Source organism: Camelus bactrianus, chromosome 3 (assembly GCF_048773025.1).
Source record: "Camelus bactrianus isolate YW-2024 breed Bactrian camel chromosome 3, ASM4877302v1, whole genome shotgun sequence".
Lineage (NCBI taxonomy): Eukaryota > Metazoa > Chordata > Mammalia > Artiodactyla > Camelidae > Camelus > Camelus bactrianus.
This window is the reverse complement of record NC_133541.1, coordinates 13,990,386-14,018,058: the sequence shown is the minus strand read 5'-3', so window position 1 is coordinate 14,018,058 and position 27,673 is coordinate 13,990,386. Positions and strand designations below refer to the sequence as shown.

At 45.3% G+C, this 27,673-nt stretch overlaps 1 protein-coding gene across 2 annotated transcripts in view; it reads left to right on the top strand.

Moving 5' to 3' along the window:
* The first annotated feature begins 514 nt into the window (after positions 1-514).
* Positions 515-27,673, top strand: part of MYO10 (myosin X) — a 192,841-nt gene continuing 165,682 nt past the window's right edge. For both annotated transcript variants that reach the window (XM_074356503.1, XM_074356494.1), the window contains exon 1: positions 515-1,065. In XM_074356503.1, the coding sequence (XP_074212604.1) occupies positions 1,045-1,065 (21 nt within the window). In that variant the 5' untranslated portion in view covers positions 515-1,044. The remainder of the gene's footprint in view (positions 1,066-27,673) is intronic.

Below are 27,673 nucleotides of genomic sequence, written 5' to 3'. Positions count from 1 at the left end.
GGCAGCTTCCAGAAATTCTGATTAGCCTCCGTTCTCCCCTTTGATCTGGTCCAAGAGAAGGGGCAACTCCGCGGACCGCGCTTCCTTCCCCGGGGTCGCTCATCTGCCGAGCTGCATTAATGAGATCCGCGTTGAGCCAGTTCCAGGGTTCGCTAAAGATCAAAGGCACAAAAAACGTCCCCCAACCCCTCCTCCTTGGTGACTATTTGGTCTCTTTCACCAGAGAGGAGTCAGCACCCCCGCCCGCACCTAGACGGGGAGGCGGGGAAGGAGGGGGAAACCGCTTGGACCCCGCCTTCCCCGCCTGCCGCAGAGGCTGCCGTGGCCCGAGGCTCAGAGAGGGCGGGGTCTGGGGGTAGATGGGGGCGGGGCGCGCCGGCCGGGCGAGGCCGGACCCTGCGGAAGCGCGGAGCGGGGTTGGCCGAGGCCTGGGCCCCTGGAGGGGCGGGGCGTGGCGGGCGAGCAGGGTGGGCCGGCTGAGTGGGCGGGGCTCAGCTCTTGGCGGGGCGGGGCGAGGCGAGCGAGTGGGCGGGGCTGGACCGTGCGCTCCGGTCTGCAAGTCTCGGTGAGGTGGTGAGCCGTCTGAGCCCGGGCGCCCGAGTCCTCACCGCGGCGGCGTTAGCGCGGGGAAAGCAACTCCGGGCTCGCTTTGTGGCTGCTGTTCCCCTGCCCGTCCGGAGCGCCTCCGGCCGGAGCGCAGAAGGAGGGGCGCGCTCCCCAGCCCCCCGCCGCCCTCCCTCAGCCCGGGGGAAGAATGTGCCACCAGCTGTTCTCCGCTCGCGAGCGCTGCGTCCAGGAGTGAGGAACTTGGAGAAATTGGAGACAAAGGCTGCGGTTGGGACGGATGAGTTAGAGACTTGGGTTTGGGCAAACAAAAGGTGCGAAAGACGAGAAGGGGAGAAGGAGATGGCAGCGGGGGAGCCCCGGGGGCTCGAGTTCCTGGGAGTCGCGCCGTGACACGCATGGTTTCCTCGGACCTTCAGCTGGGCTGACTTCCGCGAGCTGGAAGCCGGACTCTGGCAAGTTGGGAAGCGCACGGGAACAATGGACAACTTCTTCCCCGAGGTGAGTGCGCTCGCGGCCGGGAGGGCAGGCGCCGGCGGCCCGGCCCGACTCGGCGCGGACTCCCTTCCTGTCCGGACTGGCCTCCAGGGAGGGAGGGATGTGCGTACCGCGCCGCGCGCACACTTGCTACCGCGCACTCTTAAGCCCGAGAGGGCGAGACTTTCTGGGAGTCGCCTGAGACCAACCCCCGGGGAGTCTCCGGCTGAGTAAGCCGGGGCAGGTTTTATTTTGTCCCGCGCTCGCACTTGGCTCCGGGATGCAGGGAAGATGAGCGTCCTTTTGCGTGGGTGGCTGGCTCACCGGGTGTCCCTGCGGCGCTCCGCGCGAGAGGAGGCGGCGGACTAGGGGCCCGGACGGGGGATCTGCATGCCCAGCTGCCTGGGTGCAGGAAACCCAATAAAATGTTCAGGGGGGACGTGCCTTTCCCCAAGAAAGGTCTGGTCTGGTATTTCCTTTGCAAAACGTGCCGGCTTCCTGTGAGAGGGGTGCAAACACTTCCAGAGGAGACGGCTTAATGAAGTGTGAGAAGGGGGAGGCGAGGGTTTAATCATTCACCGTAGTCTCTGCCGGTCAGACCTTTGGAGCCTAGGTCTAGTGCTCACCAAGAAGTGCTCGTTTAGAATTTGAGATCATTCCAGAGGGAAGATGAAAAGATCAAATATTTGTGCTGTCTTTGGCAGATTTTGAATTTGAATTTGAAGAAGATCGTTTAGGACAAACAGGTTATTTTTAAAGATTAAAACGATCTTCCTTTTAGGGTCGTTGAAGGCGGGACACCGGAGTTACTTGAAACTCTTGACTTGAGAACCGTTTTTTGGGGGGGGTGGGGGGGTCGAGAGTTACTGTGGTTTCTTGGCTCCCTTTTCTTTCTTGGTTGTGTTTATTTAACAAATTCTATTTAAGTTTGAGGTTTTAAGTGGCTCAAAGTAAACTTAGTTGACTTGAGGAGTCTGAAGTGACTTTCACTGAAAGCAAGGGATGTATTGTAAATCCAGGACAGTTTTGGAAACTTCCAGCAAATTAGACTAGTGAGGGTTTGCCTCTGTGTTGGCTAACTCGCTTTGTCAGACTTAATTGGATATATTATTTCAAGTCATTGTACTTTCTGGATGCCCGCTTACTAGAGATAGCTGATTATAATGACCAAAGTGATGAATACATTCTCGTGTAATAGTATTATCCACTTTTTTCAAAGTGATGTCTCACGTGTGATACCCACATTAACTGAGAGGTAGATTGGACAGGAATTAATCATTCATTAATATATTTTTACCTTTTTTTTTTTAAAGAATGAAACCTCTAATTGTGAGACAGTGGCATTTTCTAATCCATAGACCTTTGTTTCATGCTTGTAAGAAGGCACCAGAACTTTTTGCAGGAGTTGCAGGTTAACCAATGATGAAAGACCGGTGAGCTATGTTTAATTGCTTTCATCTGTTGGAAAACCTCAGGCCCTGCCTGCAGGACACTAATTCTTAACTTTTTTTTTTTTTTTTGAGAGGGGCAGAGAGGGTAGGGAGGCCTTTATTTTGATTTTGTGTTATGGGTCCCTTAGGAAATTTGATGAGACGTAGAATTTGTATTTCGTTTGTTGGGTTCTCAGTCCCCATGAAGCCTGTCCGTGGACCGGGGTGGTCCACTGAAATCCCCTTCGGGAGAACTCTGCCCCCTAGCGCAAGTGGGGGAAACTGCAGGATAGCGCGAGACAGCTGCAACCTCCTACCCTCCAGCAGTCCTGTCTGACTTCCAAGCCCTTTCTCCTTACACTATACCTTGGTTCAGTGTAAGGAGACCTAGTTGTGGAATTTTATTTCCATGATTAATATAATGTTGAAGTTGTCCATCTTCTCCATTCCCTTTCTTTCTTAGATGAAGACTCTTAAACCAAAGACATTAAGTTGCTTGCTCAAGGTTGAAAAGATGGTTAATAGAACCCACAGCCTTTTTCCTCTGTTGCTGGTGACCTTAGTATTTTGGGAAATGGTTATGTATTTAAAGTTATACCTTTAATCTTGGGCTGTATTTATGTTACAGTGTTAATTTCTAATCAGAAATTAATTCTGATCTTTATTTCTAGTCAGTATTAATTTCTAATCAGAGTTTCTCCCCTCAGCATAATTGCTTTGAATGGGAAGCAGGCAGAGCCACAGAGGCTATACATTGCTGTATTGATTGGAGACAAACTCCTAATGTAGATCCTGTCACTCTTCAGTGTCTCATAACAGAGCATCCTTTTGTTAAATTGTTCAGTGAAGAACATCTTGTAATGTCCTGTTAGAGTAGAAACAGTGAGTGTGAAGTGATACATTTCCAAGGACATTTGGAATCCAAGAATTGTAGAGCCTCATTTATCACTAAGTGGTGCCCTGTTCTTTGGTAACTTTTCCCCTTGTGATTTAGGGATGATGATGTATGAGCTTCAAATGGCTGTCCAACAAGCAGTGTGAACAACTGAAGAAGAAATTGAATGAGATGTTACATGTATTAGCTTTATGTGTGAATGGCCAAATAATAAGGAAATGGGAGCTCCTTGTGACTAACAGCTGCTATTTAGAGCTAGACCAGGGTTTCTCAAACTGAGTACCATTGACATGTTAATTCTTTGGTGTGGGGGGACCCTCCTGTGCTTGGTAGGATGTTGAGTACCCCTGGCCTCTACCCAGTAGATGCTAGTGACACCCGGAGTCGTGACAACCAAGGTGTCTGCAGACATTGCCCAGTGAGCCCCAGGGAGCAAAGTCACTCCCAGCTGAGAACCACTGAGCTAGACTCACCAAGCATTTGCCCTGTGGAATTAACTCCTGTGCGTGTTGCAGGCACAGGCTTCTTGCCTGCTTTAAGTAGCATCCGGTGTCTTACTGCCGCCAGCCCGAAGCTTGTGAGGCTTGTGCCCCCCAGCTGATGGGCTCCTGACCTCAGAGCGTACCCCCCAGATGGGAGACACCGAGTTCCCCACACTCCCCAACTGAGTTTGTTTCTTCATGGCCTGCCTTGGATTTTTATGACTTCTCTTGTGTAAATTGTGTGCGCACTTCTGGGAAATTTGTTTTCTCAGCATTTAGAGGTAAGTTTTTAAAAAGTTCACTTCAGGAGGAACCTAAGTTTAGGTACATATGTAACCAGAAGCAATTTTTAAAACTGAAAAGGCTCAGCCAGGAAAGTAACAAGACTACTGTGCAAACGTGTGGTTGACGTTTTGAAGGGGCCGCTGTTTCCAAGTCCTCAGGACTAAGCACAGTGCCCTGAATACTGGAGGGGCCAGTTGGTACCAGTTGAACACATAAATGAACTTGACTTTTCTGTCTTCTGTTTAAGGAACAGGAGTGGCCTAATGGCCGTTCAAGCAAAAGATCTTTTGAGGGTTATTAGTGGGACATAGGTGAACACTTTGACTTTCAGAAAAAGTATGTAAAAATATTCCTGAGTAAGGTGCTCATTAATACAAGCATAAAGCAGATACTAATGTTTTAAGGGATGAACTGTTGGTGGGAAACATTCCAGCTGTACCTGCTTCTTACAGCCTTGTTCACTCTGGGTTGGAACAAACCCGACTCTCAAGATGTTAAGTGGAAACACCTTCCTCATCTCCACTTAATTTGGGGAGATGTCTTAGTTTAGTACCTGGAGTTCACGAGTTTAACCTGGAATGAGTTCTTGAGCCTGTTTTTCTCCACATTTTATAGTGTTTTGTTTTGTTTCACGTCTTATATTTCTTGGTTAAAAAAAATTAAGACTTATTTTTGGCAGCTTCTCCCCTCCACCCTCCTGTCATTTCTCAAGGGCATAAAGGAAGCACAGAGGACTTCCTTGTCTCACCGCATCCTGAGGATGAACCCTTTGACGACTGTAAAATGGAATCAGAACATTCCCTGGTGTCCCTTTTTCCCACCATGGAGTGACGGTGTCTTGCCCTTTCTGCACACTCTGCAAGGATTTCTGTAGTCAGGTGCTCATTTTTGGGGCCCTGCCAGCAAAGCTCCAGGATCAGCTGTGAGCAGGGCAGTTGTTGGAGCAGGGAGCCTGTCTCCTGTCCAGGGTGGGGTGGGCAGGGCAGGGCTGGTCCCCCACGTCCGCCCGTGGCCTGCTGTTCGAGGCGCTCACCTCTCACCAAATCAGGCCCAGACCAGCCTGGGAGGGGCCGTCACTGTTTAACCAGGGCTGTGCAGGGAGAGGGCAGGGTGCTTGCTTTTCCAGCCCTGCCAGCTTTTCAGTGGGGTCACCTTTAGTAAGGACACGAGCCTTGAATGTGTGCTCCTATGGGGATCAGTAGGAAGTGGGGAACCTTCTTATTAATGGGTTTCAAACTTCTGCACTCAGAGTAATTGTTGTGTAATACTCTCAGGCCATTGGTTTGCAGGGAGCCCTCAAGCAGGAGCAACCAGCCAAGTTTCCACGAAGCCTGGCCTGACTGCCCCTGGGCAGGGTGAGGGCGCCTCATTCTTGAGTGTAGAAAAGATGTGGCCTCGGGGAGCCCGGCTGCACCCTCCCCACCTGTGGGCTCTCAGCCAGATTATCTGACCTTCCTTCGGGGGCTTGCTTTCTCTGTCTGTAAGTGAGCATAATAGTGTCGATCTTGCATGGTTATTAGAATTCGAGGTAAGATTTACAAAGGTCTTGGCACCTGGTAGGTTAGTGATAAGAAAAGGTTATAGTAACCTAGAAGTTAGGAACGAGCGGCCTTTGGTGGTGACTGAGAGCCCAGCACCCAATGGTGCAGGGGGCTCTTGGTGTTAGAGCTGTTACCAGTATCATTTCTGGTGATAGATTGCATTTATTAATTCTCTTCCTTTTGACCAGTACATGTCTGGCTGATTTTCCAGAAGTCTGTAAAGCGTGCCTGTATTGCTTACAAAATCAGGTTCACATGCATTAGTCCGATTTCCAAGGCCTTGTGACCTTGCAACGCTTTCCTCCTCTCCCCCACATGAATTCTACTCCTGAGGCTCTGTTCCCGGTCCCACTCTGTCCCTTTGTGTCTGTGCCCTCCTCTCTGCTGATCGGATGTCCTGCCTGTCTGGCTCCTTTTTGAAACCATCCGTGACAGGCCTAGTTCATGGTCACTCCTTCCTCTCTTTCCTCTGAACTTGGCTGTGCCTCTTTCTGTCCTGGTCCTGTTAGGAATTTGTTAGCTAGAGGCTTTATTTACCTTTCTTTCTATTTTTCCCCTCCCCCCACTTCTCAAATGAGCAAACAGAGTCTAGAGAGGGTTAATATCTGATTTATAAGTTTTATCACCTTGTTTGTACTGAAAGGTCCTTGAGGATAGGATTCTATCCTTGTGTTACTTTCCCCTCAAGTACAGATTTTTTTTTTATAGCAAGAGGAGATTCTTCTTCCTCCCTTGATTTTGCAGCATTTTACAGTTCTTTGAAAACAGTAATAAATATGGCTGAGATGTACTGAGGGCTTACTAGGTGCCAGACACGTTTCTGAGCACTTGTGTACAGTCAGTAATTAATCCCTATAGCAACCCTATGAGTAAGGCTTCCTAAAGGAGGAAGGTGAGGCACAGAGAGGTTAAGTAACTGGCTCCAGGTCACACAGAAAGGGATGGCCAGGCTTTGAACCTAGACAGGTTGTCTCCGGAGTCTCTCTGCTATTCACGGCCATGCTTTCCTCTCCTGTGGGTGTCACTTGCCTTATGCTTGCGTCATTGTTTCTAAATACTTTGATGAAGTGCTTTATACCGTAGGCAGTTAGTAGATGAATTTTGAGTTGAAAACTGCATGCGGGTTTGGGAATACAAGTGGCCAGAGCCCCAGAAACATGGCAGGCCCAGGAGGGTGATGTTAATCAGCTTTTGAGCATGCCACTCATTTTTGTTTTGCTTAGGAGAGACAGTTACCTTCTGTTCCCTTGTAAAATGTGGCTTCTGAAGCTGCTGGCTCCAACCTCATGAGGATGGTACGAAGATTTAAATAATAAGGAAGGCACTTAGAAAGCTAGAGTTTTGAGAAGTATTTTTTAAATTAAAATGAAAGGTGAGACTCATCTGACTCCCCACTTCTAACTATCCGTTGTTGGAGTCTTCCTCCTGGAGGTTTTCTGATGGAATCTTCTCTTTTGGTTAAAGATTCTGGCTGCCTTCCCAGAGTTTCTCCATATCCGTCGCTTTACTTGTTAGCTTATTAATGCTCGTAGGTGGGGTGATCATTGACAGCAGAGCAGAGCATTTCTCAAAGAGCATTCCTTGAATAAAACGTTTTGCTGCGTCGCTGAGAGCTGTTTGGAAAATGTGCCCACCAGGCATCAAGTAAGAAACTTGAGTCCCCAGTTTAAATCTAGCCTCTCATGTCACATGACATCATATCATCTGACTCTGCCAGTTACAGGGGGAGAAAGTATCAGAGTGCTTGTGGCGAAGCTGTGACGCAGCTCTTGAAACAGAGCCAGAGCAGGGCAGGACCAGCTGGCGGGTATGCACTTAAACGGTCTTACCTTCCTCCAGCTTCAGTATCTGCTCTTCAGGGTGAAAACTGACTCCGCATAACAGCATTTACAATTGTGGTAATTAAAAAAAAAAAAAAGTGAGAGATTTACATTAGAAAAGGTGGGCAAGGTTGAATTTTTGTACTTTGGTGTAGGAATGTTTATCTTTACTACCTGTGAGTGACTTAAGGGCCGAGGTAAGTTTTGGGGGTGTTGGAATATAATGTAGCTTTTTCACTTGGTCTCTTACTTAACACTGGATCCCCAAAGAATACTATGATTCTTTTGTGTCATTTTTGAGGGTCAATTAATAACATGTAAGCAGTGTCCATTGACTGTAATGTGCATTGTTGGGGAGAGGTGGACTTTTTGAAGAATCTGCTCCTGATACTGACTTTGTGTGTTAAAAGTTCTGTTTAAAAGAAATTTATCTAGTAGACTGCAGGCTCATGTGTGCGGCTACCATTGATTTGGGGGTTTTAGTAGCTTCGTAGATACTTAAATTTGTGTTACTAGGAATAAATTTAGCATTAGGAATGTTCTTAAAAACAAAAGCTTTGATAAACATAGATTTACCATATTACTCTTTCATGCCATTCTTAAATTCATTTTTTTCTCTCCTTAATCCTGCAAAGTGTACTCAGTTTAGAAAATTTAGAAAACACCTTAAGTCAAGGGCAAAAACTTCCCCAGCCCTACTCTTAATGTTTTGTGGTATATGGTTTCTCTGCCTCTGTATCTTTCTGTAAAAGGACACCTGGAATGTTTTTCACTTAAGAGTTGATTGAGAAAAGCTTTAAATGCCAAGAAACTCGCATGTGTGCAGACAGGACCAGGGGCACGAACGAGTTATGAAAGGAAGCCCCATATCGCATATCTCAATATTTAAGTTATAGATCAAGCTTCCAAACTGGTAAGTAAGTGTCTTCTGGTCTCCTAATTTGAGAAATAAAGCTTCATTGGGATACAACTGAAAAATGTCAAGAGTGGCGGGTTCTGTTGCTGAAAGTCAGACCACGCGGGATGGATGGAAGCAGTCGCAGTTGCACCTGTGTGGGTGTTCTGTTGCTGGGCCAGTGATGTCTGCATGAGTAACAGACACAGACTCCACAATAAATTTTCCATAGAGCTACTCTCCTTGCCCATATTTCAGCAGAATCACTAATTATATGGTTACAGTCAAGAGTTTCACAGTAATTTGTTTTATTGACAGTAACACCAAAGTAGAAATCCTTTCTTGAGTCACTGTGGTTCTTTGATTTCAATTTAAAGAAGGCTTGCCTTGCAAAGGCAGGACAGTAGTTATTGGCATTGTTAACCAAATTCATGCAGCAATATTTGGATGGAAAAAGGAATACAGGCTATTGATACTGCAGGAAGTAAAGTATTTTAATTTCATTATAAAAGTCTTTAATAGTGTGAATTTTCCCTATTTCTTAAATTGTTCCTCAAACTTTTCAGTCCTTTGTATACTATAAAGAAAATGAAGACAGAAGTGAATTCATTAAAAATCTGTTTTCAGATGAGACTAAACTTTAATGCATCTTGGCCAGAAAGTAGTCTATATATAAAGGTGTGGTAAGGGATGATGCTTGTGTGAATGTTTTTCTTCCTAGTCCTGCAAATTTTTTTAACTTCCTTCGTCTAATTTTTTTTAATATTTTCTTGAACTACCAGTTTTGATGCATGTTTCATTTGATTGAGGAAATTTTTCTCAAGTTTTTAAAAACACATTTTTAAAAAGTGAAGTGGCTAAATTAGTTTGGGAGATTTTAGCAGCTTTTGCTGATATTGTTAATAGTAAACAATAGTTCATATCAAATAATTGCTGCTCACTACTGCCAAGTTCAAAATTGATAATATCATTTGCCGTCAAAGACCATGATTCACTCTTTATATACGGAGCTTCTGTTTATTTACCTTTTTTCCCTTTGTGATGTACAGGGCACTCTAAAGCCTGTAGCCCAAGGGAGGAGTCCTAGGTGTCTGGTCTAAGAGTGGCCCTGCTCATTCAAAGGCATGTAAATCACCTTATTTGTTCATTTTAGATGGTTTCTAGATATTTGCTTTTACAGAAGGCTGCAGACGTACATTCTTGTACTCAGGTCATTGCACACTTGTCTGATTATTTCTTGAGGATAAAATTTTCCGGGAGTGGAGATGTTTGATCAAAGGGTTTTGCGCATTTTTACTTAGACTGTTTGGCAGCAAGTTTTCTGAGGGTTGTGAGCCCAGCCTCACCCAGGCAAGGCTGAGACACCCTGTCATGATATATTTATGAAGGCAGGGGTTTTGTAACTTCTTATTAGAGTTAATGACATGCATTGTTTCACGGAGGAAGTCAGCACATAATCCTGGGTTTCTGTGTCCACTGTTAGGTTCTTCTCTGAGCCAGAGTGGAGGAGGGAGGCGTTCTTCTCAGTTAATTATAAGCAGGGCTGTGCATTCATATCCGACCCCCAGAAGACCCCAGCACTGTACCTGCTGTTCATTTAAGGGCAAAGCACACAGGGGACCTGGCTTTACACCCTCCAGGGAGCCATTGGCCGTTTGTGTTGGGACTAGTTTGTATGGATTTTTTGTTTTTAATTCTCATTCCTTTGCATTGTAATTAAGTATCCTTGTGAGTTAACCCTGAGCCAGAGCAGTTATGTGGTGGTGGTTCTAGCTGCAGGGATTTAGGTAACATACAGCACTGTTGAGGGGGGTGTTATGTGTGTGTGTGTGAAGGAGTGAGTGAGAGACACTTTAAGGCTTATTATTTTTATTAATTATATCTAGGAAGTCTTTCCATGGACTTTGTTATTTTAAAAAAAATTTTTTTTAATTTTATTTTTTTGGGGGGAGGAGGTTTATGTATAAATTAGGTTTATGTATAAATTAGGTTTATTTTTTACTTTTAGAGGAGGTACTGGGGATTGAACCAAGGACATCGTGCATCTAAGCATGTGCTCTACCACTTGAGCTATACCCTCCCCCTCCACAGACTTTAAAAAATGGAAGTGTTGAGTGCTGGGTGAAAATGACACTCCACCTTTTACGATGCATACTGTGGTCATTTAATACAGGTTTGCTTCTGTTTATTTCTGCCCACATTTTGTTCTTTTATTGATGTGTGCTAAGGGCCAAGGTGCATCTCCAGTGTGGAAATTTTTCCAGCCTCAGATTTTCGGATGTGGGCAAGTGTGCCCTCTTTCTAGGTCTCCTCAGCCTCAGGACTCTGGACATTTCGGCTGGATCGGTCGTTGTAGCTTGGAGCTGTCCTGTGCATTGTAGGGCGTGAAGCAGCATCCCTGGCCTCTGATCCTGAGATGCCAGTGGCACTCGCACCCCTCCACCCCCCAAAACTGTGACAGCCAAAAGCATCTCCAGACCTTGCAGGTGTCTCCAGGGGGAGGGACGTAGGGGGATGGATGCAAAATCGCTGTAGCTGAGAATCATAGCGCCATGTTCAAGCTTTGATGGCCAGAGCTTAAATTTGGATTCTGCTGGGACTTTCATCACCCTCCTTATTTGTGCTGATTCCTGATGACTCTTCACCCCTCGGGTGATGGGGACCCCGCAGTTATCAGTGTGAAAATTTTATTCAACTTAGGATCCAAACTCTCCCCGTGAGACTTGGACACTTAGACGCGATTTATCGTCTAAGTTGTGTCTGGTTGGAATATTTACTTCCAGCTGTGCCATCTGCCCGAGGGCTTTTGTTGGTCTCCCTTCTGGTGTTTTAAATCTGGTTCCCAGAGTCCTCACCATAAAGCATGGGAGAAATATTTATTTTACTGAGTAATCAAAATGATAGTTGTTCTCTACTAAGAAAGAAGGAGATCATATCTTCTCCAAGTTTTGAGAACATATTGAGGTAAGTTGTATCTATTGCCCTCTCCCCCATGTATTTTGTACAGTTTTATTCTGGCATGCTTTGCCTTTTTTTTTTTTTTTTTAATATAGACTCAGATATTGCCAGAATAATACAGGGAGGTCCTGTGTACCTGTCACCCAGCTTCCCTGGTTGTGACATCTTATATAACAATAGGTAACAGGAGTACAGGATGTCAGCCAGGAAAGTGTAGTTAATGTAGTGTTAATTTCTGGAGAACAACATAGTGATTCAGTCATACGTATATATATTTTTCATATTGTTTTTCATTGTAGGTTATTACAAGTTATTGAATATGGTTTCCTGTGCTATACAGAAAACCTTATTGTTTATCTGTTCTGTATATAGTGGTTTGTATCTGCTAATCCCAAACTCCTAATTTATCCCTCTTCCCTCCCTTTTCCCCTTTGGTAACCAGAAGTTTGTTTTCTGTGTCTTGATTTCACCAGTTTTTACATCCACTCACTTGTATGCACACGTGTGTAGTTCTAAGCAATGTTATCACAGTACAGTTCCGTGCAACCACCAGCACAATCATACTACAGAATTCCCCCCATTTTTGTGTTACCCCCCAAGAAATAGTCCCACTCTCCCCCCAGGCCCTAGTAATCACTAATCTGTTCTCTATCATTTTGTCATTTGAGACTCTTACAGAAATGGAATCGGTGTAAATCCTGTGAGGTTGGCATTTTTCACCCACGCCCTGGAGACCCACCCGTGTTTTGGGCATCCGTGGTTGTTGCATTTTATTGCTCACTGCTATCCCAGTGTATGGGTACCCTTCTGATACCTGTGCTGACATCCATTATCATTCTGAGGCTCGCAGTTATTTGTGTAATAAGTTGCTCTGTTTGTTTCGTGGCTGTTGAGAGCTCAGACTCTCGTGGGCCTTCTGGTTTATTCCTTGTAGTGGATTTAAGTGCTGTTGTCAAAGACTTTTTTGATTTGTAACTGTCTCAAGTAGTTCAAGGTCGATTTGGTCAGAACTAGTGCATTTGAACTCTTGCTTATCATCTTGCCAGCTAGCAGATTCCTACTCGTGCTCTCTTTCCCTGAGACAGAAGTTTCATGAAATCAATAACTTTTGATGGCTGGGCTGTCAAGGTCGCAATCTTAACAGGTGACAGCCCCACGTGGACCAGCCAGGTGAGCAAATGGATGGTGACATTCAGTAGAGCCCAGACTTCTTGGGACGCTGAACAAAAGTGCGACAAGATATTCTGGTCATCCATCAGTATCTCAGCAGGCCCGGACGGAAGGGGGTTTCTTTGATGTATGTCCAGACTTCCAAGGCCACGGAAGGTGTCCTGACTCGAGTTGGGTGTGTAGTGGTGGTAGCAGGGAGGGGTCATCTGGGTGGAAGGTGTGAGCAGAGAGGGTGGAGGAGACAAGGCACAGCCTCCAGCCAAAGGCTTGTCACCCTGCACAGACCCGAGAATGCACTCTGCTGGGAGCCTAGGGGTGCAGGGTTGGGGGTCCTTGCCTTTGCTCTGGTCCTCAGTCTTGCCTGTTGGGGAGGAATGCCCAGTGAATGGGCCCAGTAGAGAAGCAAGGGGAGTATCTCCCAGATATTATACTGGGCGCGGGCTCTTCCTTGCTGTTTCTGGCCCCATGCCTTGGGCACAGGGGGAGAAAACTTAGGTAAATCCCATGAAGAGGAACTCTTTTTACCTCTTTAATCCCTGGGGCGAGGGACCACTTGACAGCTCCCCCAGCCGGAGGACATGCAGTCTGAACTCCCCTGATGCTCACCGCCGGTTTCTGAGCCAGCCTCCTGTGGTCTGCTGTCTCACCCAGGTCCCCTGACTGCCACCCTCTTCCTTTCCTAATGAGAATCTGAGCTGAGAGTGAGCCCTGAGCCCTTGGGAGCCGCGTGTGCTCCGCTCCCACCACCTAGGGTGTACGTCACAGGGTTTCTCTACATAAGGATTTCCTTTTGTGGTAACTCCTGTTTTCTGTGACCAATGTCCACTTGGTCTTGTTTTTTCCACCAAGTTTATGGTGTGGAGTGTGACTAGTGTTTCTGCAGCAAGTAGGTAAGCTGTTACTTCTCAAGTGTAAAAGATAATTTTTTTTTTGGGTTTAAAATGGTTTATATATAGGAGATTAATATATCATGTATGTATATGAGTGTACATACGAACGTGTATGTGTATATATGTAATACATATATATGTTTGATTTAGCATCGTGCTTTCTGACTAAGGCAGGCTGTTGGTGTGGGAATGAAGCGTTTTATCAAGGCCATGCTGCCTAAAGGCTTTTGCACACATCTGGTAGATGTATTGTTTGCCGTACAGAAGCAGTCTTTCCTAGGCAGTATTTCTGAGCTGCTTACAGTTTCCTAAGAAGATAAAAGTTGGAAGCAGACTCCCCACCTTTCTACACAAGACTTGCATTGTTGGGATGGGGTCATCAGAAAACTGCCTTATTAATTCTAGGTTTACTGCGTTTCCATAAGATTTTCATTCCTTTGGGGATTCTCTCCAAAATAGATGCCAAGTTCAACTTCAAGGATATGAAGTCAGGTGTGGACCGTAAGTTCTGGCAATCTTCAGACCTTGAGGAGCACTGAAATTCTTGGCCGCTTCTCTGGTTAGCATAGCTTTTTCAGCTGTAACAATTTCCTTCGTGCCTTTGGGCAGATCTGGGAGGTGAGCTTACTGTATTTTAGTTTCTAAAACCATGTTCTCTTAAGGTTCTCTTCGAAAAGACCAGTGTCTCTTTTCTCTAAGTATTTTTATATCTCCTGTTTTTCATCGTACATATCAGAAGGAAAAACATCGGTTAGAACGAGCTCTTGGTTGTGAAATTAGGACTGGCTTCTGCTGTACAGTATTTTGGAGAGTAAGCAGGTCTGGGGCTCTTTGCATATGTTGTGAGGGGTAATTTGTGCATCTGTCTTCTCACCATAGCCATTATTTTCCAATATTTTACCATAGAAAATTCAAACACAAGCCATCAGCTCTAAGAGTAAAAATGGGGAGCACAAATCCATCTAGCTTGGCTGCCTTAGGCCTCACTTTTTTGTGGATTGTATGCAGTGTGAAGAAAGGGTGATTCTGAAATGGAAAAAAACCTTTCAAGGAGTTCAGATGGCTCTTCACATGGAATGTAACCTCGTCTTTACTCACCTATTACCTTTGAGACATCCAGTAGATTCCTTTTACCCTGAGGCACAGAGAACTAGGTTACTTTACCCAGGGCCTACCACGAGAGGATGGGGTCGGAAATACCACGTTATCACTTAGGTTATGTCTTTTGAGCCTCTTAAAATCCCCTTAAACCTCCACCAGATCCCTCAGTGGGAATCTCTGGAGTTGGTATGTGCGTGTGAAACAAGGAAATAGGATATAGCTTTAGAAGAATAAAAGGTCCCTTGAGGGTGTTCTTTTGCATTATCATAAAATGTTTGATGAAATTGAATAGCTGTTTCCTCAAGGAAAGCGGAATTTTAGAAGCTAATTTAAAAAATGGTATATCCTTTATCACACCCAGCTTTGGACAAAATTACCTTTTAAAGAAAAGAAAATGTAGACTCTAGCAGTGTTCTCTAATGCAAGTCAATGGCTTATTTGTCCAAGGAGGAAATACGTAGATTTAGGATTTACTATAGTGTAGGATTTTGGTAACAATTTGAATACATGGAACTCTGCACTGTGGCTTGGCCATTGCATCATCCGTGCCATCTGCATTTCCTTTTATGCAGTTTTTTAACTTGCAAAAGTTTATTGATCACTCACCAGGGGCTGAGACTGTGCTAAAGTCTCAACTTGGGTTAATTCATTTAATCTGCCCAGTAGTTTTATACGGTTGGTGCCATTTCGCATATGAAAATACAGAGTCTTAGAGAAGTTAAGTCATTTGCCTAAGTTCACACAACTGGGAAGTGGTAGAACCAGAGTTTGGACCCAAAGATAGACTGCCACATGGCACCTGAATTCATTTGGAGGTGATGGCAGTAGTTCACGTAGGAGGTGAGGATAGAATCTGTGTGGAGAGCTTTGGGAGTGTGTGTTTGCTGCTGCTCAGAGAGCCGACCAAAGTCACGTGATACAAGCCTAAGAAAAATGACCTAATTTGCCAACGACTGCAACAAGGGGTAGAAATTTTCCTATAATCAAACAAAGCAAAGACACAGTCCTTCTGATTGCTCCTGGGACAGCAGCAACTGGACATTCATCCTGAGTGACAGGAATAGCAGGAGTTCTGTTCTGAGAGACAATGCAGAGAATGGTTTCAATGAAATTCTTGTAGGTTTCTGGGGAGCATCTCTACTGAAGGCAAAGGTCACACTGAATTTCCTAAGTCATTTTTCTTGGCTTTGTCTGTTTCTGATGAAGTCCAGATTCCCATGAAGTGATGTTGGAAGAAGGCTTGTTTGCTTTGGAATCTATATGCAGTTTGAGAATCTTGCTTGTCATCTGTGGAGCTGATTGCTCTGTCTCCTGTAGATGTAAGTGGCACTCAGCTGGCATTTCGGCTGCTCACATCTTCCTCAGCAGGTATAGATGAAGTGCTGTTTCATTCAAGTTTAGGGGTACTACTACTTTTTTTTTTATTTTAATAGAGACTTTATTCTTTGAGAGCAGTTTCAGGCTTACAGCCTAAAATTTTAAACTATTTTAGGTATCGACCTTCCTTCAACTGATGTGAGATTTTTTAACAGGTAGATAATGGTCTACATTGAAATCAACTTTGCCGAGCTGTAATCCAGTTAAGGCGGTGATGATGGTAGCTGCTAATGTTTTTCATTCCTAAGGAGGTACAGAGTTTGCAGTTTAAAAAGAAAAGCACTAGCCTGGCTGGATCAGCACATACATTCTTTGTCATTAAGTGGACACTCTGGACATTGCCAGGGTCTGGGTACATTATGAAGGATGTAATTATGTTTTAGGTAAAGTAGTGATTCTCAACAGGGGGCAGTTTTGCCTCCCTAGGGACATTTAGCAAAGTCCAGAGACATTTTTGCTTGTGACTGTCAGTGTGGGGAGGGGATTCCTGGCATTGAGTGGGAAGAAACCAGGGATGCTCTTGAACATCCTAGAAGCACAGGGCAGTCCCACGCAATACAAATTGATTCAGTCCACCTGTCAACAGTGGCAAGACTGAGAAGCCCTGAGGGAGAAGATTGACTTGATTCCATATCCCCCTCTGTATTTTAATTTTCCATGTTTTAACTAAAGTTGTTGCTACTAAAGCAACCTCCTTTTTATGGGGTGGGGGTGTATCTATGATATAGTCATCTTATTTTTAATTTATTGTAATATTATTGAATTAATTTAATTTAATTATATTGTATAATATAATCTGAATTATATTATAGCTTAGTTATATTATGTATCTAGGTCTATAGTCATATCTTATTATAGTTTTATCTTTATTCCAAAATGTTTCTGTGGCATTAGCGAAAAATAAATAAAATGTGTGTGTTACAAACAAACCTGTATATTTATATAGTGGGATATAAAGTAATTTTTCTAGACCTGAACAATGAGCTTCCATTTATCCTAAAAAGCAAAAGGAATAAGCATTAGGGCAGGTTTGGTCACGGAAGCCCAGGAAACAGATGTGTGTATTTCTGGGATGAAAGAAAGCTAGCAGGGGCAGCATTCGAGATCTGCCCTCTGCTCTCTGGACCTCGCCTGTCATTTGATTATTTCAGTCACTAAGCGCTTGGGGTAGCAACCCTTGTAATACAAGAGGCAGCCTCTCTGAGCAGGATAAATGAACCTTTACCAACAAATTCCACACCTTCTCTTTTCTTTTCCGCTTCTCCCAGTTTTGATGAGTGAGTGTGCTTTTTCTTTCCGCTTCATTTTCACCTAGCGTGATGTTTAATTGCAAGACACGGTAATGAATCACCGAAAGCTTCGTAAGGACATTTGGCTCAGCAGGCAAAACTTTTATTGGCTGAAAATCAGTGAAAGATGACTTACAAGTTCACACCCTTATTCTCATCAAACCTTCAGGCAGGAGGGAAATTAGGTTGGGTTCATCTTAAAGTTCCTGGATTTAATCTATGGTTTAGGAGTGGGGTGGGTTTTTTTTTTTTTTTTCTCTCTCTCTCTATTTAGTTTTGGTTTAATGAGGTATAATTGACATATAAAATTGTAAGATATTTAAAGTATACAGCATGGTAGGAGTGAGTTCCTTTCATGTTTCTCCTCACCTTTTCCCCCACCTCTGGCAGCTGGACGAAAAAAGGAAATACTCTTATTATCTATTGACTTTGTTGCTTTTTAACCTGGTGAGACATCTTTCTTGATGAACTTTAGTGTTGTACATGTTTTGTTTGTTGCTTGAGAATCAGTTAAATAAAGACTCCTCAGGGCTCCAAATGGGATACTTAATTTGCTAGAACAAGAGTCCACAGCACTGTCTAACACAACATTAATATACTAAGTGGATAATTTGTTGGGCATTAACTGACCCTGCCGTGGCATTAAGGACTCTGAACATGGTTCATGATAGAAATCTGGGCTTGATAGGTTGGTAATGAGGCTTCAGCAATGACATCATCACCAAAGCTTGAACTTACCGCTCTGGACCAAGCCATTCATGGTGAGGGACATGCACCGCATCCTTATTCACCAGCTTGGTTAATTCAGATTAATGATAAGAGACTGGAGTATGGCGAGTGATTTCTTTGCTTCAGAGATAACTGCTCGTCAAAAAGACCGATGTTGATGGACTGCAACGTGGTGCAGCTGTGCCAGCAGGAGTGTGATGGGCTGGGATCCTTGTGAGACCAAGGCTGTGCTAAAGCTGTCACCTCACTGTAGGTGGGATTCCCACTCCTGCCCTCCTGAGACCGTGACTCCACGGAGGGGGCACCAGAGGACGCTGGGAAGTGCACTTGATCAGTTGCTGCACCTTAACAGTTCCCTCAGATTTACCAAGAAGCTACAGACCTCTAAAACTGACAACAGCAGTAGTAGTGGACATTGATGAGACACTTATTTGATGCCATGTGCCATGCTGAGCCTTTTCTGTACGTCACCTCGTTGAATGCTCTGCATGTTAGCAAGTAAAGTCAATCCCATGTGGAGTTGAACAGCCTGCGGCTTAGAGGGCTTAAGTGCCCAGTCAAGCCCCACAGCTAGTAGACGAGATGCCAGGTCTCTTGCCTGATTCCAGAGCCTGCGTGTTCATTCCTTCTCCTCCAGGTTGATATCTCCAGGGCTTATCATGGTTCTCCCAGCCAGACGGATTGCCAGTCTGGAAGACTGCTGTGGGTTTCGTCGAATGTGTGAACTTTTCCTAGTGACACAGAATCCCACGCTTGGTAGTGACTCTATTTCAAGGTTATTTTCATGGCTCCTGTACACAGTCGAGGGTGTGTTTTGTCTCAGACTTCCTTGAACATAGGGCATTTCTGGGGCTAGAAAGTCACTATTTGCAAATAGGCAAAACAAAAATTGTGGACTCAGCAGAAATAACCAGTCTGCAGAATTAACAGTGACATCGATGGACCACGTAGGCTTCCTGGGACATCACTGGTCCCAGCTGGGAGATGGTCGTGGACATTTTGCTGGCCACTCTCTGACAGCATAGATTCACTGAGTGGATATTAAGGTTCTTGTACAAATGGGCCTGTGAGCTTCATAGAATGGTCTAGCAGACACTCATGAAGGTCCTTGGAAATGTGGTCACAGAATCATTAAAGTGGCTGTGCGGCCAGCAGGTGGGATCAGCGGTGAGGTGAGCTTTCTTGGCCCAGCCGCCCTCACGTTGGAATATTAAGTCTTTATCGTTTCCTTGAGGTCAGACAGAAGTTGCTAGTGTGCCTCTGCCTTACTTGACCTAACTTAACTGCCCAAGTTCATGTTCCCAGGGACCTGCTTCCTTTAAGAAGCTGGGGGTTGGCTGAGTGTGGTTTATTGTTTCTTGCCTTGACTGAGATGATGATTAAAGTTTTCAACATTGAGGTGCGGAAAGCAACCCACATTATGGAGGTAATTCCTTCTACTGGTGACCCTTCTGTGCCTGGGGGCTCCCTCCCCCACCTGCAGGGCTAGGCTTTGCTTTGCCTTTTGTACTTGGAGCTCTGATTTTTCCATCCTCAGTTCTGAACTTTCATATGTGCACATGAATTGTAGTTCCAGCTCGTCTCTCTTGTTCTGACTCCAGATCTTGTGGTCCCCTGGCCATGCCCAGATCGCACATCACACCTCTGACCCTGCTCTGACCACCGGCCACTGCTCAGGGTTGATCTTGCTTCTGCGTGGAGCCGGCCCCTCCTGGCCTCCTCCCTAGTCTCTGACTCGTTGCCATCCTGGGGCATCTCCATGATGACAGATTCCCCTCTTCCTTCTTCGGCTAGAGGATCCACCCTACAGGTGCAGTTTCTCCAAAAGATGACTTCATTCACAGACCTTGAAGAAGGAGGTTCTCTGACACCGGGGATGAAACTTGAAATTAATCATTCAGTCTTGAGTTTCAGGTGGCTGCGCAAGGAGAGGCAGAAAGTCACAGTTTAAAACGTTGGCAAGTAATTCCTGGCACAAAGGCCTGGATTCCTTCCAAACATACCAAGCTTACAGCTGTCTGGTCTATTGCGAGTCAAAGGCGAGTTGATTGTTTCTCAGGGTTTGGATTTTTCCAATTAATGGGCAAACGTGTTCAGAGGATACTGATAACTGCTTGTACCTTTAAAAAATTTGTTTCTAGCACCTTTCAATTCTGAAGAGAATAGTTTTTTAGCTGGGGAGAAAGCAGCTAATTTTGAGATTTGGGTTAAGACATCAATCACAACAGAATGGACGCACCGTGAGAAATGCAGGCTCCTTTTTGGTGAACTTTATGAAAACCAAAGAGAAGATAGAATCAGTTCTTTATTTTCTGAGGAATAAACAATTTCTTTGCATTCTGGTGTTCATTTGGCAGCTGGCCAGGAAGCGTGCCTACAGCTCAGAATTCATCCCAAACCAAACTAATGGAAAAAGTCTGACTTGCTGGAGGCTGAAATTCAATATCGAGGCGGTGACATGGGGCGTGTGTGTGAGTGGTGGGGCAGGGTGGTGGGTGAAAGATGTTGGAAGGCTTAACCCCTGGCAGCTATAAATGGAATACTTACTCACTTGGGTGGCTAAAATTCATGCTTTTAAAAAGGGCTTTTATTCTGCCATTTGGTCAGAATTAAGATATGATTTAATGTATCATACCCAAGCTGGGTCTAAAAACATACTCATTTTCTTTTGATTTGAGCCAAGTTTAATTAAGAGCACTGCTTGACAAGCCCATTAAATAATTTAAACACTTCCCTTCAAAAGCTTACTCTGAATGGAGGCATTATGTACAAAATAATGCATTTTTCAAAACCTGTCTTGAGACCCAGACTGTGTGAGGCACTATGTAAAAGGCTTGCAAATTCAGGGCTGGCAGGTAGGAAAGGTGAGTAAAATGATCCAGGTTGTGGACTATAGGGAGTGGTGGGGACTGTGGTTAACCAGCTCACAGACCTGAAAGAGTTAAGGCTCTGTCTTGGCAGGTCCAGTTTTAAAAGAGAGACCAGATAATGTAGATTTCTGCAAGATGTCCCCAGTTTGTAAAGTGTTGACAAGGAATGCAGAACATTTTGTTTTTACTGAGTGGGCCAAGCCAAACTTGACTGGGGCTGGTACTCTCTGAATAGTGAGGAAGATGTTTCTTAACTTGGGAGCAAGGGAAAGGACTGAAATGGTGTATATTTTCCTTGGGGTTCATTTTAGCTGGCTTCCAAAAAATATTTACTGTGTTGTGAAACTGTTCTGTGAGGGTGAGATCTAGGCTAAATTTCTGCATTTTCAGAGTAGATCCTCACATTATTCAGTCTTTTGGACCCATTCTTTGTTTTACTTGGCTGAGCCAGGGATAGAAGCTGGATTATCTTTTCTGGAGGGGGAAAGCTTATTTTTCACGTTTCAAAGTTTACTCTAAAAAAAAATTTTGCAGAGATGTGAGATTTGGAGGCTTGGACACTATACCAGGATTCTGTCCATTCCTCTTTGGAACTTAGTGTTCGTTCACCGAGGCTGAGCACCTCCCCACAGAGCATGCTTTGGAGGGGAAGGTCGTGGAAGCCCACTGCTTGGGTTCGGGTGCTGTCCTGCTGCTTGCTGGGTGTGTGACCTTGGGCAAGTCCCTCATGTCCTCATTTATAAAATGGGTTGGACCGTCACAATTCGGTGCCTCATGCTCCTGTTTGGAAAATGGTTTTGATCAGAACTCTGCTGTCTGAGCTTGGGCTGCCATCACCAAATAGGACTAGGTGACTTAAGCAACAGGCATTTATTTTCCTGTGGTTCTGGAGGCCGATCAAGGTGCTGGCGGGGTTGGTTTCTAGTGAGGACTCTCTTCCTGTCTGGCTGCGGACTGCCTTCTGGTTGTGCCCTCACGTGGATGAGGGGTCGGGGGGAGGTGGGGGCAGAGAGAGTTGCAGGCGTGAGTGAGATCTCTGCTGTTTCTTCATATGAGAGCACTAGTCCTGTTGGATCAGGGCTTCACCCTTAGGACCTAACTGAACCCTCAAATGAAACCCCAAACCCACTGAACAGTCATTCCTCATTCACCCCTCCCCCAGCCCCTGGAAACCACCAGTTTGTTTTTTGTCTCTGTGAATTTACCTCTTCTGGGTATTTCATTTAAATGGTATTACACCCCCCATGGCCTTTTGTGTCTGATTTTTTTCATTTTGTGTGTTCTTGAGTTTAATCCACTCGGTAGCATGTACCAGGACTTCGTTCCGTTTTACAGCTGAATAATAGTCCAGTGTTGGCTCTGATTTTATATACATGTGTATAAAACACACTGCATAAAAATGTCTATGTTTATTGATGTATTTTTAAAATATAATGTATTTTTATACTGATTTATGTTGATTTCTATCTGGCAAGAGGCCTACATTTAGAGAGACAGGAATAGATGGGCTTTTGTGTCCTTGTAGTAGAGTGTCAGCGTGGTGTTAACACAGGTGCCACTTTGTCCCTCAATTTTCAATTGGTTTGACTAATAAACTTACTTTAAATGGTTTATCCATACCCTGCACACCCCCACTTAAATAGGCCAGAAGTAAAAGCATCTTTAGAAAACCTAATCGTAGCCTCATTCACAGGAGCCTGTAACGCATCTTGTGAGGGTCAGTTTCTTTGCTCACGTGTGTGATCTAACAGGCGTCCTTAGTTTTATGTTGGTTTCGTCATTCGCCTTAAGTATCGCCAGCTGATAAGAATTTACAGATTTTTCTGCATAAAGGTTGCTTAAGAGAATATGCAGAGGTGATTTTTGCTTTAGTTTTAAGTGATTCATCAGTTTTTACCCTTTTGATAATAGAAGGATAAAAATAAGATTTTCTATTACATTTAAAGAAGCTTATGAATGCTGTATGTGTCGTCTTCTCAGCAGCTGAGGTCTGGAAGTGCCGTATTTTTCCCATAGTAGATACATTAAAAAGCCAAAACCATAAATATACTTTGCTTGCCTTTTTCCACACTGAAGTTGTTTATTCTGTGGTTTTTTTTTTTAAACAAAGGGAGTATATATCTCCTTATGTAAGTGTTGCCGCATTAAAGGTCTTTTGATAATGTCTGCGTAATCCTTTTGGGTGTGGTGGCAGCACTTGGGCCTTATTTACCGACGGATGAAATTGTCCTGTGGTTTTTTGTTTTTCAGGAAATTACTCTAATGAAAAAAAAAAAAATCACCAATGATCTGTCAGTCCTCGGGCTGAGTGACCAGTGGTCATTTCTTTGGTCCCCTCCATAGCGTTTGGTACTTTCTCTCTTGATTTTCCCAGCCTTTGTGGTGCTTCTGTGACCACCTCACTCCTATCTGTTTCCTCTGGCGGCTGGTTCTCTGTCTCCCAGTTGAGAGGCAGAGTAGGATGATGACAGTGCTCCACCGTATACTAAAGTTACAAAGAGGTCAGCAAAGAGCAGAAGCAGAAGGAGTGAAGGTTTTCAAGTGTCTGTTAGAAACCGGTATGTTCTCCCAGGTTCTCGAGTGTCTCTACATTCCGCATACAACTATCTATTTGTCTCCACGTTAGCCAAGGGGGTTGAGAGGAGGCAGGGTGGGTCAGGAGACGTCTTCGCAGGGGGACTGGCAGCATCTACAGCGTTCTGGCCCCTCTTGGTTTGGGAGATGGGGTTGTTGGGGGATGTCAGCTTTGCGCCTGGGGGTGGAGGAGGAAGAAGCTGGGAGAGATGATTAAGGGGATTTTGGCCGTGCTGGCATCTGCCGTCTAGTCCTTGGAAGTTAATGAGTTAACTTCCAGGTGGGATGTCAGTGAGGCTGAAACAGTTGTCTTCCCTTTTGACCGATGGCTCTCAGTGGGGGTAATTTGGGTCCCAAGAGGATGTTTGACAACTAGAGGTGGGGGTTATACGGTGAGAAGAAGCCAGAGGTGCTGTTAAACTTCTGCCGTGCACGGGACAGCCTCTCACCCCAGAGACTTACCCAGCTGCATTGTCGGGGTTGCTGATGCTGAGGAACCTGCTGGGGGCCCTTCCTGAACTGAGGGCTGCTCATTCCTTCAGTCCTGGGAGCAGCCCACCAGCTCCCTTCCAGTCTGTAATGGTGGGGGGCTGGGGTCAGAGGAGACCCACTCCTCATTCCCACCAGGGACGCCCCAGAGGCCTGCTGGAGGCCCAGGGATGGGACAGCAGCTGTTGTGTCTGGCAGCGGGTCCCTTCAGGGCTGGTAATGGATACAGACTGTGTGTGTACGAGACACTTAACCACCTCTGTGAAAATGCCAAGTCTCTGTTGCTTCTCACAGGGACTGCAGTTGCGGATGTGTGTGTCCTAATCTAAGGAGGCTTTTCTTCCTCTTTTTCTTCTTCTTCTTTTTTTTTTTTTTAATTTGCCATGGAAGATATGGAGCAGGAAATGGGACTCAACAATTGCTGGATTGTTCTCATGCCTCAGATGTCACTTTGTTAACAAGCTGCTCTTCGCAGCTCTCACCCGGGACCCATCCACTGCCTGGGGGTCAGCGCCCAGCATGATTTGTGGGCGAAGGCTCTGCCCAGCCAATTAGTATCTTTAGAATCAGTAGTTAAATTTCTTAGTTCCATCCGTAGCAGGGAGTTTCTTCTCTAAGGCGAACAACAAATGATCAGTTGGCATCATTGGGTTCCTGGAAACAATAAAACACATTTGAAAATGGGTTGCATCTTAGGTAATACAGTCTTTTGCTTTCACCCACTCTAGGGCAGGACCTTTGTGCTTGGTGGCCCTTGCCAATCAGTGGACCTGAAATGGCCCCATCTCCCTGGCAGGTGGGGGTTTTTGATTGAGGGAGAGCAGCTGACCATAGGATGGGAGACCATATCCTTTGTTGTGCCTCTGCCCCCACCCACCCTCCCTGTCCTATTGAGAGCCATGGGACACTGGCTCCAAGGTCAGTAACAGTTTGGGAGAAGAGGGTTTCAAGGTCAGTAAGGGAGATGATTATCCTCAGAGGACAGCAGTAAGCTTTGCAAAAACAAGACCAGACAAATGTATGAGGTTGAATACACTCAGTTCACTCTTGGAAGTGTTTCCTTCAGAGGATGGTTGTGTTTTGGTCACTGAAATTCATCCCCATCTCTAGAAGAAGGGATTCAGATCATCCTCCACAGCAGGTGTGATTCACCGCCTCATGTTGTATGTGTCAGATATGCAAGATTCATCTTGTTCTTAGAGGCTCTGGGCCGTTCTCATGCAGTTTGTGTTTTAAGTGATTGATGCTAAACTCAGCAGCGTTCCCAGCCGGGCTTCTCTGTTGCAAATACTTCAGCTCCAGGAACAGAGGTCCTCCCTTACAAACACTCAATTCCCCTTTGTATTTTTATCTGCACTTTTTGTGTCCTTTATCTCTCTCTGTATTTTATTATGGCTATTTTCTGTATTTACTAGCTTTGCCTTTGATTAGATTAAACTTGTGGAGAGCAGACTGTATTTTTGGGCTGTTGGGTCCTTCTCTGGGCCAGGTGCTGGGCTGGTCTGCTTTACTAATATTAATTCCATTATTTAACCCCTTAACTCTTGATCGTTTGCATTTTGTAAAGTAGGAACTTGGAGTGCAGGAAAGCTAAGTGACAGAAGAGGCAGAATTACATGGAGTGATGCAGGTGGACTTGTCTGCCCGTCATTTTATGGGATATAAGTTGTAAGTTTGTAAAGCTGTTTCTAAAAAAAGAAAAGGACAAGGAAAAAACAAATCTGTTCCACCACCTGTTAGCTTTGGGCCCTTGGGCAGATTTTTCAGTGGCTCTGTGCCTCTTCTGTCATATCTGTTAAATGGGGACATTTCTCGTTGCTGGCCGGTAAGGTGTCAGTGGGTGCACATGATGCATTTGGAACAGCAATCAGCACACGGTCACAGTGTTTCCTGTTACTGTTATTTTCCAGGGTTCCACACCCAGTAGGGGGACTGGAGTTTGGTTTGCTGGATTTGGAAGCCCAGGTCCTCACCATTGACTCCTGTGACTTCCTGGCCATGGTGTGGTGCCTTGTCAGCCAACAAGTGCTCTAAGTCAATATTTGTAGAGTGAATGAATGCATTTGGAATTTGGATGGTGGTGGTTCTCCAGCTATAATGAATTTGCTAAAAGGGGAGAATCTACCTTGGGATTCACAAAAGAAGCAGAACACCAGTTCAGAGTTCTGGAAAATTCTTTTGCACACCTTCACCTGGGCCAAGGAAAAAAACGGCCTCTGAAATCAGTCATTTTGAAGGTGGAATATATGGCTTCCTGATGGTCTGGCTCTAGAAGCTTCCAGGGAGCCAAGGCATTGGGGGATGGGAATTCCAAGGACCCTGCTGTTGTCTGGAAAGTGAGTTTGGCTGGACCTGGAGGTAGCGCAGTCGAGCCGGCAGTGAGCAGATCGGGTTCCTGGTTAGTAACCCCTGACTGCTCGCTGTAGGAACTCAGGAAGACAGCCGGTGTTGGTAGATGATCCAGGATGTGCTGTTTTTAGGGTATAGCTATCATCTTCATTATTGGATTCCACGAACATGAACCTCAGAATCTATAATACAAGTTTTCTCACCTATTTAAATGCTGTCGAGGTAAGTTCAGGGGGCGTGAGACACAAAAGGTCAGGTCATTGTTAGTAGGGCAGGGCTGGTAAAAGACAAACACACGCCCCGGCCCAATGTCAGGATGGGTGGAGTTTGTGCTGAAGTCCACCATGTTCTTGGGTCACTGTTGGAGGGCCATCCTTCTGTCCTTCCTGGCAGCGGTGGTGCTTGCCCTCCCATCCAGCAGGGAGGGCTGGCATCACTTGAGTTGTTTCTCTACTGATTTCTCTGCCAGGGGACAAAGGTGCAGCTCTCAGGCCAGGGCCTCCCAGGGTCGGGGAGGTTGATGGCTGGGTCAAAGGGGCGCATTGGTTTTGCTGGCAGAGCAGTGGATAGAGACTCGGTGCAAGCTGGGTGGGACCTGAGAAAAATCCAGGCGAGGCTGAAGGGGGAGGCAGAGGCCGGAGCATGCACAGAACACAGGCCACAGGCCACAGGCGGGATTTTGTCTGAATGGAAGAGGCCTTAAGTGAGACAGGGAGGTGGGTTTGCAAGGGCTGCTTCCGAGGTGGCTCAGAGATTGAAGAGGGATAGGGTTGGGTGTGGGGGACTAGGGTAGGGTGACCGGACTTGGGAAGGTGGTGAGAACAGATGGCCTGGCTGGGCCTTTGTCACGGGATGGAGCGACCCCCTGGGTTTTGAAAAGCCAGTTGGCTTATCAGAGCTGCTCACCTCTGCTGGGTATTTGGGGAAATTTACCAGTTTTTCTGTAGTCTGTCTGTCTTCAGATCCCCGCATACTGGGCTGCAGAGTAGTTTCTTACTGTTCAAGTACCACTTTCTAACCGATAGCTCATGGAAACCTCAATTAAAAACACATTTGCCTCTTATTACATCTGCAAGACTTTTTCCTCTTTCTGTTATCCCATTCAGAGTATTTGGTCATGGTTGGGAGGAGGAGAGGGCAGTTTTGGGGTGAAAGCACATACTTTCTGCTGCCTAATGTATAATTAATTGTCTCATTTTATTTGTCTTAAGTCAAAGCCACCAGTAACTCAGATAATGAGCTGGCATGTGCCCTCAAGAGTTCAAGAATTCAGCAAACATAGCTATTGAAATGGTGGTGGGGTTTGTATTACAGTAAACAGATACATTTTTCTTGCTCCCTTTGGTAAAATATGTCACAGGGCAATTTACGCACCAAGTCCCCCCAAGCTGTTTTAATCATCTTATACACGGGGTGTGTAGAGGTCACATTCTTAGAGCGATTCTGATTTATCACATTCTTTTATTGTTGTTTCAGAGGGACAGAAAA